This window comes from Notolepis coatsorum (genome assembly GCF_963971535.1).
Source record: "Notolepis coatsorum genome assembly, chromosome: 13".
NCBI classification, from domain to species: domain Eukaryota; kingdom Metazoa; phylum Chordata; class Actinopteri; order Aulopiformes; family Paralepididae; genus Notolepis; species Notolepis coatsorum.
In genome coordinates this window covers 105,541,691-105,558,711 of record NC_140177.1, presented here as the reverse complement: position 1 = coordinate 105,558,711, position 17,021 = coordinate 105,541,691, and the positions used below count along the sequence as shown (strand labels likewise).

Here is a 17,021-nt window from a genome sequence, read left to right as displayed (position 1 = left end):
AATATAGCAATAGTGTGACCATTTCTCAAACAGAAAATCATGTTTTTTTTTTTTTTTATACAGAAAAGGATCACACAACATGATACCAGTCTGGTTTAGCATGAGAACACAACATTGCAGCTGCACTGTTTGACTGGGGCAATCTCAGCGGTCGAATTGGTACTGGAAGGTACTGAATTGGTATTGGTAACTGTAACCTGTTTCGATGGACGAGTTAAAAACGTGTCCATTTTGTGTGAAAATTCAGCTTTGCGGTTCACGTTGGAAATATTATTCTAGTGAGGTGACGATTGATTATGACATCACATCCCTGCAGAGTGCCTTTTACTGTTTATCTGTTAAATACAGTTTTCATTAATTAATTCATTTACATTTTGTATCATAATAATCATAACACAGCGGATGATACACTCACTTGTTCTGCGAGTAGACCATCGCCGTCGGAAGCGTGTAATTGGCACTTTTCAGAAGCTGTGTGGTCCGGTCTTGAACTTTCCATAACGTGTCTCGATAAATCCATTTGATTAGATCCAGCACTGAATGCATTTAGTGATTATTATCACAACGACGATTGCGATAGCCGCTTTGCATTTCCTTGATAACGGACATAGGACTGCTCTGGAAATGCGTTGGAAAATCTGTTGGTAAAAGTAATGACGCCTGCCGCGGACGTTAAGTTGGTGAAGTTTCTATAATAACTTTACGAAACGTGTGATCGATTTCTTTTTTAGTTCATGTTATTAGATTAGGCAATTATTGTATACACATGAAGCACTAGATAGACTATTTGTTTAGTTAAATAGTTGCAGGGCTGTACGTTAACTTTTTTTGCACATAGCACTGGTGCTACAGAGGTTGATAGTTTTGTAGCACAGGCCAAAATCTTGTAGCACAAGTATAAAACATGTTATATTTGTAACAGTCACAAATGTGCCTATTGTATTTGTGTTATTTAGTTGCAGTGCCATGTTTGGCTGTCATTTTCATGCTGACAAGTTGACGTCACACAGCCAGACACGTTACGTGTAAGGAATTACATTACAAACATTACAAAAATGTTTTAGCTCTTCCAGACATTTAAATAAAAAACAATTTATTGTTTTTAATACAAATAGACCTGTTCACTATAAAGTGCCACGTTTTGATATATTGAGCTTTAAACTTTAAGTAAATTTTTTGGAACACGCAACCCCTTCCTCTCCCAAACCGTTCCTGCAATTGTTTTATGTTGCATGATGATCATGGATACATTTATTATGTATTGTATTTTTTATGTTTAAATATCAACATCATCTGTCTGTCCACCCTCAGTACATTTACTATCAATATAATACACTCGTCTGACTTCATCATATCTTTTCAAACGCACACACACAGAGGGAGAATGCCCCCCCCCCCCTCCTCCCCAGTCCTCCTTCCAAGTCCCCACTCTGCTGTTCTGTCGCTCTGAACAGGGCTTTAGCTTGTTGTTAGCTTATGCTAACGTCGCATTAATTCCGGTCTTAAACACAATGTGGTCATAAAGGAATGTCAAGGATTGCAAAGCATGTTATATGCATTTGACCCGTTGCAGAATAAAACAGCAGGGATTTGTTTTGGTTCGCGAAAACACTATCCTTGTTGTTGCAATGTGCGTGTTCACTGTTCCAGACGCAGCGCTACTGCTGCCTGAGACGCTACTAGTACTGCTGTGTGGAGATGCATCCGGCTGTGTGCTGTAGAGCGGAAATGAGTCACGACACTACAGGTTTTTAAAATAAGAGTATCATAATGACCTGAATGTTGCTAGCTGTCGGAGCCTAGTTATTATAGCTGGAGCTGCGCGTGGGCAGAAATGAGACCCGCTACAGGATTTTCAAAATAAGACTGTTGTCATTCTATATTTTTAAAGAACATTCCCAGGCATCTCGCGGCACCCCTGGCAGCTCTCCGCGGCACCCTTGTGTGCCGCGGAACCCCTGTTGAGAACCGCTGCTCTAGACGGTATTTTATTATGAATGTGTGAATGAAAAAGTAAAACGTTCCTACATCCTGAACGATAGATAATTGATGTTGAATGGGCCATAGTAATGTCAATTTAGCAATACAATTTAAAAAGTTATAGCCCTGCAAAGAAGGTGAACATCTCCATAGACAAATAGCACTGGCAGAAGATGGTTTAGGATGATCAAAGTGGTGGCAGAGAATGGGTTAAGGTCAAACCATGTTAAAAAAATATATATAAATAAAAAATAAAAAAATTATATCTGGCCAATTTTGATATCGGACCGATACCGATGTGTAAAAGAAACTGCCATATCGGCCGATATTATATCGGCGGCCGATATATCGTGCATCACTATTAGAGCCATATGAAATCCGCGTTCACGGAATCGCGGACGGAATCGCGGAATTAACCAATAAAAATGGAATCAACTGCAAAACATGGAATATTGCAGAATTTGGCCTAATCTGGACTGAAATTTTGTTTTTGGGTGGAACGTTTGGTGCACACACGACCGGGGAGGCGGGGACTCTACAGCGTGTTACACACAACACAGCCGCGGTGCTCAAGCGTCTGGCTGCTTCAGTGTTAACATCGTCAAGAAGCTAAACTATTCCACAATAAGCCCTCAATTCAGAGCAGAACAGTATCCTAATGACTTTTATGCCTCCGGTGATAAGGTGTTTTGCTAATTCTGTCAACGTTCCGTGGACTGGACCCGCAAAAACACTTGCGACACTATTGTGATTAAATAGCTATAACGTTAGGACGTTTAGCTTCTAGCTAAATCTAGTGCACCCATCCATTTGTTTAATGCAAACGATTGTCATTATACACTGCCCTTTATAAACTAAATACACTTAAATAGCTATGTAACGTTATAGGACTATCTATGGAAATGATAGCTTCTAGAAGTTCTAGCTAAATCTGGTGCACCCATCCATTTGTTTAATGCAAACGATTGTCATTATACACTGCCCTTTATAATCTAAATAAACTTAAATAGCTATGAAACGTTACAGTACATAGGACTATAGATGGAAATGATAGCGTCTTGCTAAATCTAGTGCACCCATCCATTTGTTTAATGCAAACGATTGCCATTATACACTGTCCTTTATAAACGAAATAAACTAAACTAAAGGTGCCTAAATTATGCATTACTATATTTCATCACAATATAATAGATATAGCTAGGTTACTGACATTGTCATTGTGATAATGTCAGTAGTAGCTAGCTGTATCTATTGTTTACACTTGAAATATGTATTTTTTTTATTTTGTCACAATATTAATTGAAAAATATTGTGTAAAATTGAACTGTATTTCTGAGTTGCAGCACTTAAAAACATTAAATTGACTGTTATATCTTATTCAATTGTGGACATTTATTCATTCCCACTTATTAGACACTATTTCTGATGGTAAAATGAGCATAAAAGGCTAAATACAGAATTCTGAAATATTAAAACGGAAAAAATGGAATTTGGGAAAAAATAAAATGGAATTTGGAAAATAATAAAACGGATTTCATATGGCTCTACACTATCCCTACTCTCAACCCAAAATATAACCCCCCATCCAGAGAGTTTAACCAACCGCCTGATCCCTGCATGGTATGACGTTGAGAAGGGCAATTTGATTTCGGAGCTAAAAAAATAAGTAAGTTAATAATAAACCTGTATGTACTCTTTTTCCACCCAACAATTTATCAGGAATCGATCAGGGAATCGGATCAATAAGCAGAATCGATAATGTAATCGGTATCGATAAAATCTTAGCAATTCCCATCCCTAGTTGCCATTCAAGCCCACCACAGGAGAGAACCAAATTGCATTACCTCATCTATAGCCAACCAGGCAGATCACTTCTACAGGCAAACCTCTGACTGATGAGAAGAGGTGTCTGTCTGAATGACTGGTGCTCGGGGACGCAGGTGTCTTAGTACCGTATCCCCTCTCACTCACACTTCTTGCACTAGATTAGGCCTCTTAAGTATGTGGCATCGAGCCGACACGCATGGCTAGCTTAACTATAGGAGCCCAGACAGCCAATATGTGACATTTAGACTGTAGCCTGCAGCGTTTCCGTTAGCCGGTAATTACCGGTATTTGACCGGCAAAATCTGTTGAAGTCCGACATATTTAATCTCTCCGGTCATAGTGTCCGGTGAAAATAGTTCCCTCTGGGCACAGTTTGATTATTTTAATTGTATTTGGATGGGCTGGAGTTGGGTGGCCTATGCGATGAACGAAACAATCATTGCGTTTGTTGTCGTTGCTTCGCTCAGCGAGAGCTTGCTGCTGGATTTGCGGAAGGCATGCAGCTGCAGACCCACAGAACCCACCAGCTTTGCTGGCACAGTGCGGTCCCCAGACCTGGAAAGCTGCTCTGCGGGTCTGCAGCTGGATGCTTCTTGCAAACTAACTGCGGCCGGCTCGCGCTGATAACAGCTTTCATTGTTGGACCGGCTGCTTGGTGGAGCAACGATGAAACGAATGTAATGAATCGTTCGTCGGCGTCGTCGCATGGGCTATTTAATTTTGCCCTGTTTTGGTACGGTTCGGGTGGTCAAGTTGTGCTTGGAGGGAGTTGTTTTCACCGGACATTATGACCAGCACCAAGTCGTTGGGAGGTGGAGATATACATCACGCAAACCCACGATAATGTTGCCGTCTCTCTCTGCAAAATGTCTCAGTTCTTCGCTTGATATAATTAATACAAATGTCCAATATAACGGAATTCGTTAGCTCATAAAAATGTGATTATAACAGACTGCTGTTTAGTGTCGGACCGACTGCCCACATACGCGGTCTATTTTATTTCAAGTCAGCAGCAGCACGGAGTATCGAGGGGCTTATTTTATTTGGAATATATTAATGACTGTATACGCAAAAGTAGCCTATAGTTTTAAGTAATAATATTATAAATCTACATGCCTTGAGGATGACATTCTTTATTCAATTGTTTTAAAGCTCAATAAACTATGACCGGAATTAATCTCATTTGTCCGGTAGATTGAAATCTTGCAGGTCACGGAGACCGGCAACAATTTTTTCTAACGGAAACCCTGGTAGCCTGTGAGGATGATGTCGTGGGTTGGAAGCCAGGTGATGCCTGGAGTAGTGTTGTCACGATACTGGAATTTCTACTTCGATACGATACCTTGAAAAGTGTCGATACTTCGATACCACTTCGATACCAAAAAAATATATATATATATATATTTTTTTTTAAACAAATTTAGCTTTTGTTGCCGGTTGGTTCTCCTCAGCTTCTCTCTGGTACTATAAGAGAAGATAAATATAACACTTTTAAAACCCTTTGTTTATCTTTAGATCAGAGAAAGAGGCTGCTGGAGATTTGAGGTCTACTGAGCGCACCTTTCTAGTTATGACCCGAAAACAAGGGTACTTAGAGAGAGAGAGAGAGAGAGAGAGAGAGAGATTTCTCCGGAGCTATGCTCGGAGCATTTATTAACGTTACATTTTCAACAACATTGCTGCTAATTGGACACTTCATGGAGGCGGGGTAACGTTGTGTCGAGTTCATGCGTGTACTAGTGTAGGATGGGCTCCGCTTGACCTAACGTTGGAAACGGGGTAGTTGTGTCGAGTTCATGCGTGTACTGGTGTAGTGTGGGTGGGCTCGGCTTGACGTTACTCCGTTTCCATGAAGTAATTATAAATGTGGCCAGCTAGCTAGCATAAGCTAACGGAGGAACGACAGCTAACGTTAGCTAATAATAGCTTTGTGTACAAACTGAAGACAGGGCTCCCGGCTGTGAGGGGGAGGAGGCTGCAGCAGCAGCTTGTGTCTGTTGCCGGTCTCTGAGGAGGAGGAGGCGGCGGAAGGGCAAGCGTGCTCTGGCAGCGCGTTTGTCTGTCAACAACTTGCGGGAGCAAGCCAGCTGGTATCGGTACTGCAGAAAGTATCGATACTTAGGGAAATGAGTATCGAAACCATTTGAAATATTCAGTATCGATATGTATCGATATTTTTGACAACACTAGCCTGGAGAGAACCTACTAGAACTAGTAAGTAAAACATACTTTTTACTTTTTATATTTACTTGTTTTTTTTCATATATATATTTTTTTTTTTATTATTTTTTTTTTACCCAGGGACAGTGCACATTAATCAACATCTTCAGTTTCCACATCAATGTAAATGTGCCAGAATTAGCTAATTAGCTAGTTTTCATCTGTAGTCCCTGCCTACCACTACCATGCATGTATTTATGGTGTGGGAGGAAACCAGAGTACATGCAAACTCCACACAGAATGGCCGCCTACTGGGGTTCGAACCCAGGACCTTCTTGCTGTACAATAGTGCTAACCACTGTGCCACCGTGCTGCTCATGTGTGTGTGTATATATATATATATATACACACACACACCGGTATATATATATATATATATATAGCGTTGAGTTATTTTCTATGAACTGTAAAAGGGTATACCACTGAGCCCTACATGTTGTGCAAAGCTTAAGACTTTACAGTGTGTGGTGTGCATTCCTCTGATGCACAATCTATTAAAATACATTATCAGGAGGTACAGTGTGTATGTCGGTTGGATGCATACCAAAAACATAGGGATTACATAGACTGGTGGATCAGGTTGAGAAAGATACCTTCTTTGCGCATGCCCACGCGGAAGCACTTCTTCAGGCGACAGTACTGGCACTGATTGCGGTGGTGTTGGTCTATTTGGCATTCTCTGTTGGACCTGATAACACATTCACAAAACACAACATGGATTATTATTGATCGATTATTCACGAACCCAGCGCTCGGTTTAGATTCACAGCCTTTTTTGTAAACATTCTGTTCCTCCTTCTATGGCGATAACCGTGTAAGAGATGATGACATCAGGACAGCACAATAAAAAGTAATAATGGGGTTGAGGAACCGTGAAGCAGGAATCTCTATGTGGAACAAAGAAGGTTGCGTGTAAATAAATAAAGTACAATACATCATACATCATGAAACATGAAAAAATAATAATGGTAGTATGGTGGTAGTTTCAGTGTTACCGTGGTTACGACCATTGTATATAATGTACCATGTTGGGGAAACTACTTGAAAACTGTAGTAAATCTGAACTACATATTGTTACATGGAGGTGAATCTAATATTATTATACTTTATTTAATTATATATATATTTTTTGTAAATACCATGATTTTTTAAAAAGTAAATATAATGCAGTTTTTAATAAAAACCATGATTCTTTTTAGTAAATAGCACGATTATTTTTAGTAAGGGATGTTGACTTCCCACAAGAGTGAGAGTGTAGTGTACATGCTCAACCGCCTTCACCCCAGCACGAGGTTGTCTGGATTTGCTTGACTGTCAGTGAGTGATTGTATAACCCAGCTCTACTTCAGGACAAATGCAAGCATGTGTGTGTGTCTATGAGGGGGGGAGCGGGGCAACACAGATAAGCTCCAGAAGCGATAAACATGATTTGAAACAAAGTAAGCCTCTCCTATTGAGATACATTTAATGTATGTAAAGCTGATTTCACAGAAGTGTCTATGACCCAATAGCCCACCCCTCCCCCTCCATAGATCTCCTCAGTGATAACACATTGGTTGCCAGCCGGATATGACGATTTATCGCTTGGATGCCACCACGTTAATCAATGAGAGGACGAGCACATTTGCGAACGCATAAACTATATCTTAAATTATGGCTATGTGTCTAATACACCCGTTGCTTATAAATGACTTGCTTGCAGTCAACATGTACGAAACAGATTGTTTTTTCATCAGTACATTTCCGTTTTATACCGTTTTGAATACGAGTATAGTTTCGGAGAGTTCTAGTAATTTCAGAGAAATTCCCGCGAAAATAGCCATTTACTGGAATACACAAAAGCTGTTGTCATTTTCAGGCTGATTTATGAATCGTTTTCAAATAAATGCTAGATTATCGAGAGTATTTGTGTTCTTATGCACAATACAAAGGCGGGCTGAAAAATCATTTATTCGTGCCACGCTCAGCGCCTAACGCCACACATTGTGAAATCTGTGAAAATCTCAGATCAGATGTTCTGCAAAAAGATTAATCCAATTCCTGATCGCCATTCCAAATATTGATCGCGTTTATTGATCCAACGTTATAGTCCGAAACGCATAATCCAAGCTGCTTCCAGCCTCGCCAGTGAATTTGGTAACACGACACTGCTTGCCAGAGGTGGGAAAACCCTGGACCGGAGATTTTCTCTGATGCACTTTTTCACTCAATCCAATCCAATGATGTGCATTACCATCCGGGAGACGATAGGGGGCGGTATTTGCCCTTTTCGAGCTCAGAGCCATTCCCAATGATGATAATAATAATAATAATAATAATAATAATAATAATAATAATAATAATAATAATAATAATAATAATAATAATAATAATAATAATAATAATAATAATAATAATAATAATAATAAACGTTATTTGTATAGCACCTTTCATACAGAAACTGCAGCTCAAAGTGCTTAACAGAAAAAAGACATCAGGCTGGACGGATGAAAAATTAATGGATATCGCTAATAAAAGAAATAATGATTAAATAACGAGAAATCTCGTTATTGGCAACCAACGCATGGCGGCCAATAACGAGAAATCTCGTTGTTGGCAACCCATGTGTTTAATATTGCATCACGATCATGGATTTTTCATATAGCTAGGCAACTGGGAGTATTGGCTAGATCAGAAGGCAGTGAGACATATTACATTTTGAGTTGAATTTATAAATCAGTTTATGACTGTAAAAGAACATGCTCATTGTTGTGAAAGTTTAGCCTGTAAAAATGGGATTAATATGAAATAATACCGTAGAGTCGTAGACTGTACTGCTGCCATATAACTCTAATTTGAATGATTTTCATGTTGGTATTCGACTACATCATGGTCCTGTATGGATTCAGTTTCATGAGCCTAGCGCTCAATGATTCAAAAGAAGAAGATGAAGATTGAAGGATGAATGTAACTGAAATGTGTCTTTTCGCATATCCCCCCCTACCGAAGAGAGGTCAGAGTGCATGGTGACCTGCAGCGCAGCACCGCTGGAGCAGTTTGGGGGTTCCGTTCAATGCCTTGTTTTAAAAAGAAACACGCCAACATTTTGCTTACCGTCTTCTCCAGAGAGACAAGAAGATAGATACCAGTTTTCTCTCTGTGCGTTCAGTAGAAAGCTATATGGCTGCATGTTAGCCTAGCTTAGCACAATGAATGGAAGCGGACATGACCGGTTAGCCTAGGCATTGTCCAACTAACACCACTCCCGAAGGCTAACCGGTCATGTCCGCTTCCATTCATTGTGCTAAGCTAGGCTAACATGCAGCCAGATAGCTTCCTACTGAACGCAGAGATAGTGGGCACCATGGGACAGACAGATGTAATATTGTAATACCAGTCAACCGTTGACAGGTGGAGAACAGCCTGCTGGGGATCAAACCAGCGACTTTTGGGTTACTAGTCAGCCTCTTTACCTCTGGGCCATCCTGCCTTCCTATAATACATTTGTGTTATCACTGTTTTTTATATATTGTGAATCGTGATATAAAATTGTGTCATCTGAAGTTATTATAAAAAGCAAAACAGTAAGTAAAATTTCTCACAAAATATATTGAAGAATAGGGCTGGGTATCGCCACTGATTTCCCAAAACAATTCGATTATGACAAGGTCCCGAATCGATTCATTTTTCTATTCGATTCAATGCTATAAATGGTTCAAGGAACAGTCTACATGCACTACTTGCAATTAAAAATATCATGTTTACATTAAGAATTTACTCTCAAGCAGTTACATGAATTTGTTTTGGAACATTGGCTTTTGCATAGGTCACGTCTGGGTGATGTCTCAGTAAGTGGTTTCGTAGATTTGTTGTATTTCCAGTTCCACAATATTTCACCTCCCCTTTGCACAGCTTACATATGGCTTTGCTTTTGTCCAGCTCTTCTCTGTGTCGTCATGTTTTTAAAATCGAAAATGAAACCAGAAATCTGCCTTTGCACCTGGCGGTGACTTGAGTGATTCTTTCACTTGATCCATGATTTTAGATCCGACCAGGAAGGGAAATGGCATAACGACAAAATGTGGGGATAAAAAAATATATACAGTATATTCCAAAAAATATATAAATCATATCGATCTAGGGACTATGAATCGATAATCGCTTGTTCAAATGAAGATTGATTCAGAATCGGAAAATCCATTGGATACTGATGTTGAAAACAAAAAGTGAAACTGAAAACCAGGCTGCTTTTTTATATTTCCAGGAAACTTGATTGTGGTTAATGCGAGGGTATGATTTGACGGCAACGATTTGTAATGTGTACAGTATAGTTATGAAATAGCTGCCTTACAGTATAAGTGTTAATACATAAAATAATGGTTATTTATTGGAGAGTGGCAATACCAGAAGACCTGTAATATCATGACTATTTTCCATGTGGTATGTGATGATTCACACACAAACACACACGCATGCATGAAAACTCAAGCAACCACAATTACTTATACTCGCTCTTTGCGTTTCTCTCTGTCTCTCTCTCACACACATTGCTGTGGGCAATTGTAGCAGCTCTGTGCAGAGTGGAGTTGTCTTAATGTATGACTCATCATTGTATCAATTTGCATCCATATCCTTGGTAGCGCTGAATACCCATTATGACAGAACAACAGAGATTAAGCGTTTAAATATTTACAATATTTACCACTGGTTCTTCTTAGGTTATTTGTGGTGGCTGGCCAGGGTGTGTTACATAGACATGGTCGGCAGTGGAAAATACTATACATTCCCCACAAGAAGCATTGCTAATGTTATTTTGTGTTCAGTAGAAAGCTATCTGACAGCAAGCTAGCCTAGCACAAATGAATGGAAGTGGATACAGATCAGCTAGCCTAGCTTAAAACTCCAGGAGAGGTAGGCTAGTTGATCAGTATACACTTCCATTAATTTGTGCTAAGCCAGACTAGCTTGCAGCCGGATAGCTTTCTACTGAACGCACAGAGAGGTGATATTGATATCCATATTCTTGTATTTCCCATAATGTTGGTGTGTTCCTTTGACTCTTCAGAAGCTATTGACTGGGGAGGTATTCAACCTTTTGGAAATCAACACAGACTAATCCACTCACAAAAATGTAGGTATCACTATCTTGCCATTTGCAGATGTCCATAATTTGTCTCCCAACTATATTCCCATACAGAAAAGTATAACATCTTGTTGTTGTCTTCATAAGTTTGATAAGATACATATAGTTGATGCCCCAAGATATCATTACTTTTTTCTGTCCTTTTAATAATAATAGTCTGGTTGGCCAGCTATGACAAAGAAATTGCCTAAATCCCTTGTAAGAATCATACATGTGAATTCAGACCATATAAAAAATCTTCTGGGATTTGGATACATCTTTGCCATTATGGATTGATTTGTTCAACCAATCAACACCAATTACCCACAATGCCCCACTGGTCTCACCTGCAGGTGTAATTGAGGTTGCGTCGGATGCTCCTCTTGAAGAAGCTCTTGCAGCCCTCGCAGGTGAACACGCCGTAGTGCTTCCCGCTGGACTTGTCCCCGCACACCACACAGTCCACCACACAGGCCTTGTCATCGTCCCCGGCCTCCATGTCGCTGCCCCCGGCCTGGGGCGACCCGTCCTCCTCTTCGCCCCCCCTCAGGTATCCCTTGTCCCCCAGCCCGTTGGTGCCCCCGTTTGGATCTCCCCAGCCCCCGCTCACCATGGCCATTGCTTGGTTCCCGGACCACTGTAGGAGAAACTGGGACAATCCAGCCCGGATACTGTGTGTTGTCTTGTCAAGGTAATGGAGATGGTAAGAACAGTCTGGCCTGTTTGAGCTGCTTTATAATCAGCTGAAGCGTTGTTGTTGTCAGGGTCAAGGAAACACCTTCAGTGAAGAGAAGTTAAAAACAGTGTTGAAAGAAGCACAGGAGTGCTGTTTAGGCTCCTCCCAATCCACTCTGACCTGGATACAGTCTGTCTGGGAACTTTTTTGTTTTGCATGCCTGTGGCTTCCAATGCCTGCTTTCCTCTCCCCCCTCTCTCTCTCTCTCTCTACCCCAGGCAGTCACTATTGTGTGATTTATTTTCCTTTCTTCTTTGGTCCCAATTCCAGAGACGTCGTGTCTTTACAGAGAAGCCTGTTGTCTTGTCTCCATCGGTCTTTCTGTCGAAGTGGAATGGGGGTCTCACGCCTCACAGCCAGGGAACCTTTCACACGGGAAAACAAATGAGTAAAAAAAAAAAAAAAAAAAACACTCGTTTTACCAAGAGAGAGAGACCGCAAATAGCCCCATTCACCGATAGTTGCTAAATGATTCGAAGGTGAAAATGATCTCGCACAGAAGACACTCCTTTCCGACTCCCAGCTCGGTGTCTGTATAGCAACAGTAATGGCTGAAGGGGACCTCGGTGTAGCTCGCCCTGTAGCACATGCCTCACACTGACCAGACCATACGACGGGGTGGTAGCTATTACTGGTCTATATTAGGCTCTCCTCATTCGTTTAATTTAACATTTAAATTATCCTGTAAAAATCACGTTATGCTTACCTCTGGAGGAGTCACGCTGTTCCAATAGATTCCCTCATTCAGAAGAAGGGATGTTAGAAAATGACTAAATCCTCTCTTGTTCCCCTCCTCCTCGGATCTCACTCATGTGCTGCGAGGTTGTCGGGCAGCAGAGGCGGTAACACATCGCCTCCTGTTCGCATGTAATCTTCCTCTGATGTGCAGCAACATTCTGACCCACAAAAACAGGAGCTCTTCCAGGTCACCGCGACGCGAAAACAACTTGACTGCTGCTGCACGGAAGAATCACTTTCTTCTTGTGGCTGAGGCGTCTCTTCAGCTGCAGTGGTGCTACGTGGACAAAACACAACACACTCTCTCTCTGACCCCCTACCTCTCTCTCTCCGACCCCCTACCTCTCTCTCTCTCCGACCCCCTACCTCTCTCTCTCTCCGACCCCCTACCTCTCTCTCTCCAAACAGGTCCACAGCACGAGGAAGTGCTCTCTAGTCTCTTCCTTGTTTGTTGTTGGCGGAGGGGTAGGTTGTAGCAAATCTCCTCCGTGTGTGCTGCTAAAGATGTCCCCCCTTCCTTCCCTCACGCTGCTTCTCCCTCCAACCTTTTGTCAGTGTTGCCTGGATCACTACCGACGTGCGGCCTATAGCCCTGTGTGCTCTGTCCGTCCGTGTGTGTGGAGGGAGCCTTTCCACGGGGGGAAGGGATGTGTGCGTCTCTTCCCCTCCCTCAGGCTAGAGTCCACAAATTGAATTAAGATTTTTTTTTTTTTTTTTTTTTTTTTTTTTTTGTAAATGGCTGGACCAGAAACTGACTGTCTTTTCTGAAGCCACCAGCACAACCGTTCGCTCTCTCGCTTGTTCTCTTTCTCCCTGTCTTCTCCTTTATCTTTCTACCCCTCAGCTTTCCTTTCTAGTGTGTGTGTGTGTGTGTGTGTGTGTACGAGAGAGAGAGAGCAAGCAAGCAAGAGAGAGGGAGTGTGCGAAGGGGGAGGGGGCGGTGTGTGTGTGTGTGTGTGCACGCTCAGGGATTTGACACTGCTATTCAAGCCCTGCGGTTGCCATGGTGCCGCCTGCCTTATATGGCCATTGGAGTCAAAGAGCAGAAAGTGTGGGTTGTGTAGGGCAGCTCACACACACCAACGCTCGTGCACACACAAAACAAGAATGTGGAGGCTCTCTCTCCTCAGGGGGGCAGAGAGCATGACCCCTAGGCCTGACTCAAACCTGACAACACCAGACTGCACTCCAGCCCTCCAACAAAATACACAACAGGACTATCCCTTTGTCTTTATCTCTGCACTTAAAGCATTCCAGCAATATAAATAAACGTTGAACTCTGCCTATACTATAATGTGTTCACTGTCTACAACTGCCCTACACTGTAATCAATAATCACAACTACCTACATCGTACTATAATCTACCCATATAACTGTATGATAGCATGTACAATAGTGCTGTATATACATTTATATATTTAAATGTACAGCATAATACAGTATATATCCATATCTGTCTGAATATACCTGCATATAATCCTTATATATACCTACTTATACACCTGTATATAACCCATATAACTGTATGATAGCATGTACATAATGCTGTATATACCGTATATATATTTATTCTTACCGTATATATATCCACATCTGTACTACATATCTGCATATAATCCTTTTTACATATCTGTAGATACATATATATGTGCATCTGTATATATCCCTTAGTTACACTGCTGGCCAGTATGACTTACTGCCATAGTTATTAATACTACAACTCTGTACATACATCTGATTAGCACTATTACTCAATAGTTCTAATTGTATAGCCTACCCAGTTCAATCACCTGTACATTGTATATTACTATTGCACTGTTACATTTGCACTCTGGATGGATGAGAAACTTATTTTCATTGTACTGTACTTGTGCTCTAAAATGACAATACATTTTAATCTAATGTAATCAAAACAATACAAATAAACATGTCTTGCATCCGTTTTCCAAAAGATTTGGCATTTGCTAAATCCTTTAAGGCCACTTTAAGTTCTTACTAAACTCCATATTTTTCAATGAACTAAAGATAACGGTGGTTAGAGCACATGTAGTTATTTTCTCAATGTGGGAATGTAGAAAGAGTTTTATGTAATCTGGACTGGATGTCCATTTTGGATAAACAGTACCATGATGTTTATTTCTCAGTATTTCAAACTTCATTTATTCATTTATTTTTAGCAAACTTATTATATCATCTAAGTCAAGTCAAGTGTTCCTTTATTAATCCTGTTGGGGAAATGCAGGTGTCATAGTAGCATGGGGAGGGGAGGTGCAGGCAGGAAAAAAGATAATAGTAGAAATAGTAATAATAAATAGAGTAGAACATAATAATAGTGGAATGTCAGAATTCTATCAATAATAACATTATATACATGGTGTGTTACTATGTTATATAGACATATGACTTTTCTTGGCTAAAAACTTCAGTAATAACCAACAGTAATGTTTTTTACTCATGCCAATAATCATCCTTTCAGGTGTAAAGTTTTTGGGAATATTTTCTAAGAATTACTCTTTAGAACTCTACCACCCTGTAGCTTGCCGATGGTCAGTAGCCATTGTGAGTCCATCATTAGAATGTTCAGTTCTGCAAAAATTCGAATGATCAAAATGTTCTCTCATAACGTGAGATCATACACCTGGGTTAAGGAGAATATATACATTTGAGGGGGGGAAACTGTACGTTGGGGGGGGGGGGGGGGGGGTGTTGGACATTTACCGGGGCCAGTTTCGAATTGCAGCCTCTCGTAGGTGCGGTTTTGAAGGTGGGTAGGGATTCACATTATTTTACAGCTGTGGGTAGGGCGTTCCACATTGTTGTGGCATAATTGCGAAAACGTGTTTAGTCCCTTGTTTGAGCCGAATCTGGGTTGAACATGATTTGTGGAACTTCCTCTGGTGTTATGGTCGTGGCGTCACCGAAACTGTCAATATCTTATTTTGTAGTGAAAGTCTTCATATGACTTTGCCCCCCCCCCCCCCCCCCCCCCCCCCCCCCTGAAAAACACTCGTTGATGATTTCACAAAGCTCCATGAATAATCATCTTGAACCCGTCTTATTGTATCCGGGAGGGACCTCCATTTTGCGCTCATCGACATCTGACAAAGAGCCTCTGTCCCTGTGCTTTGTGAGGCACATGGTGATTTGTGTCCGAGGTTTAACCCCTAAGGTCAACCTGACCTTCACATCCCTGCCCGACTAAAACCCAGGGTCAAATGCAGATGGAGAAGCAGGTGACGAGAAGAGAATCAGAGATGACGTATAAACGATGTATTAAGGGGGTGGCGATATTGCCAAAATACCATATGGCTGTATTTCTTATTTGTGATGTTATACTGATATTTGACAATAATTGGTTTGACATTGTTACATTGTTTTTGTGACATTGTGACATTTTATGTAGTACAGTTGGTGCTGTTTGATTCAAAATGGTTAATTCTCATTTAATTTCCATCTTTCCACCTTTGTAATACTGCTGCAATGTGCATTTGTTATTTATATGTTGGACAACACAAAAAAATATAAATACTGTTTATATCGTTGTTGATGATATTTGTAAAAATGCGTACCATTGCATGGATCCGTGATTGAATGAAAGCGCGGTATACCTCCCAGCCCTGGGTGGAAGCATATAAGTACATTTGCTCAAAGCATTGTAGTGCCATTCCATCTGGGTAAGAAGGCTTTGTGTAGGCCTACTCCTTCCACCACTGATAGCAGGTGGTGATAGTATCTCAGTCAGAGATATAGAGATGAAAGATCAGGCCACTAAAGTCTGACTTTACTCAACATTGTTGTTCTGTAAACAAACTTATCAAGGAACTTTTATCTTGTAGTCAGACTTATCAAGCGTATTTCAAGGTATCTGTTGGATTATCTTAAAGCTATTTCACCATCTAAATTTTAAGTACAGGTCTTATTATTTTATTGGTGTTTTTTTGACGGGGGAGGAGGTCATTGTTGTTGGAAATGTAAACAAACCTTTTATACAGCCTCAAAAGCCATGTGGAATCCATGCTTAGCGGGTTAATACATACAATGAATGACTGTGAACAAAAGCTTGCGGTGGGGTGTGTTTCAAATGGTGCCAAATTGCAATCAAATAGTTTAGCTGTTTTCAAAAAGCAACAAATGAGAGAAGAAAGTTGTTGACATCACCTGTTTCAAGTTAAACACCTAGGTACTAGGTTTTATTTTGATTTGTATTCTTATTTGTGATTTTTGACTACCTAAATGTTTATTGTGAGCGATCTGTAGTGCTGAATTTCTCTCTGGATCAATAAAGTACTTCTATTCTAATGTGGTCAAAACAAGTGACATATATCTTGAAACCGGCAACATCTTCTCTTAGAATTTGATGTGAAATCTCTTAAAATATAATGCTTGATCATTCTATAAGATATAAACATGTGCAGTGC

The 17,021-nt window shown here is 40.6% G+C and overlaps 1 protein-coding gene across 2 annotated transcripts in view; it reads right to left on the bottom strand.

Annotated features, from left to right (window-relative positions):
- Positions 1-12,897, bottom strand: part of nr2f6a (nuclear receptor subfamily 2, group F, member 6a) — a 62,135-nt gene extending 49,238 nt beyond the window's left edge. For both annotated transcript variants that reach the window (XM_084327482.1, XM_084327483.1), the window contains exons 1-3: positions 12,571-12,897; positions 11,476-12,229; positions 6,621-6,715 (exon numbers count right to left, since the gene is read on the bottom strand). In XM_084327482.1, the coding sequence (XP_084183608.1) occupies positions 6,621-6,715; positions 11,476-11,747 (367 nt within the window). In that variant the 5' untranslated portion in view covers positions 11,748-12,229; positions 12,571-12,897. The remainder of the gene's footprint in view (positions 1-6,620; positions 6,716-11,475; positions 12,230-12,570) is intronic.
- Positions 12,898-17,021: the final 4,124 nt, after the last annotated feature.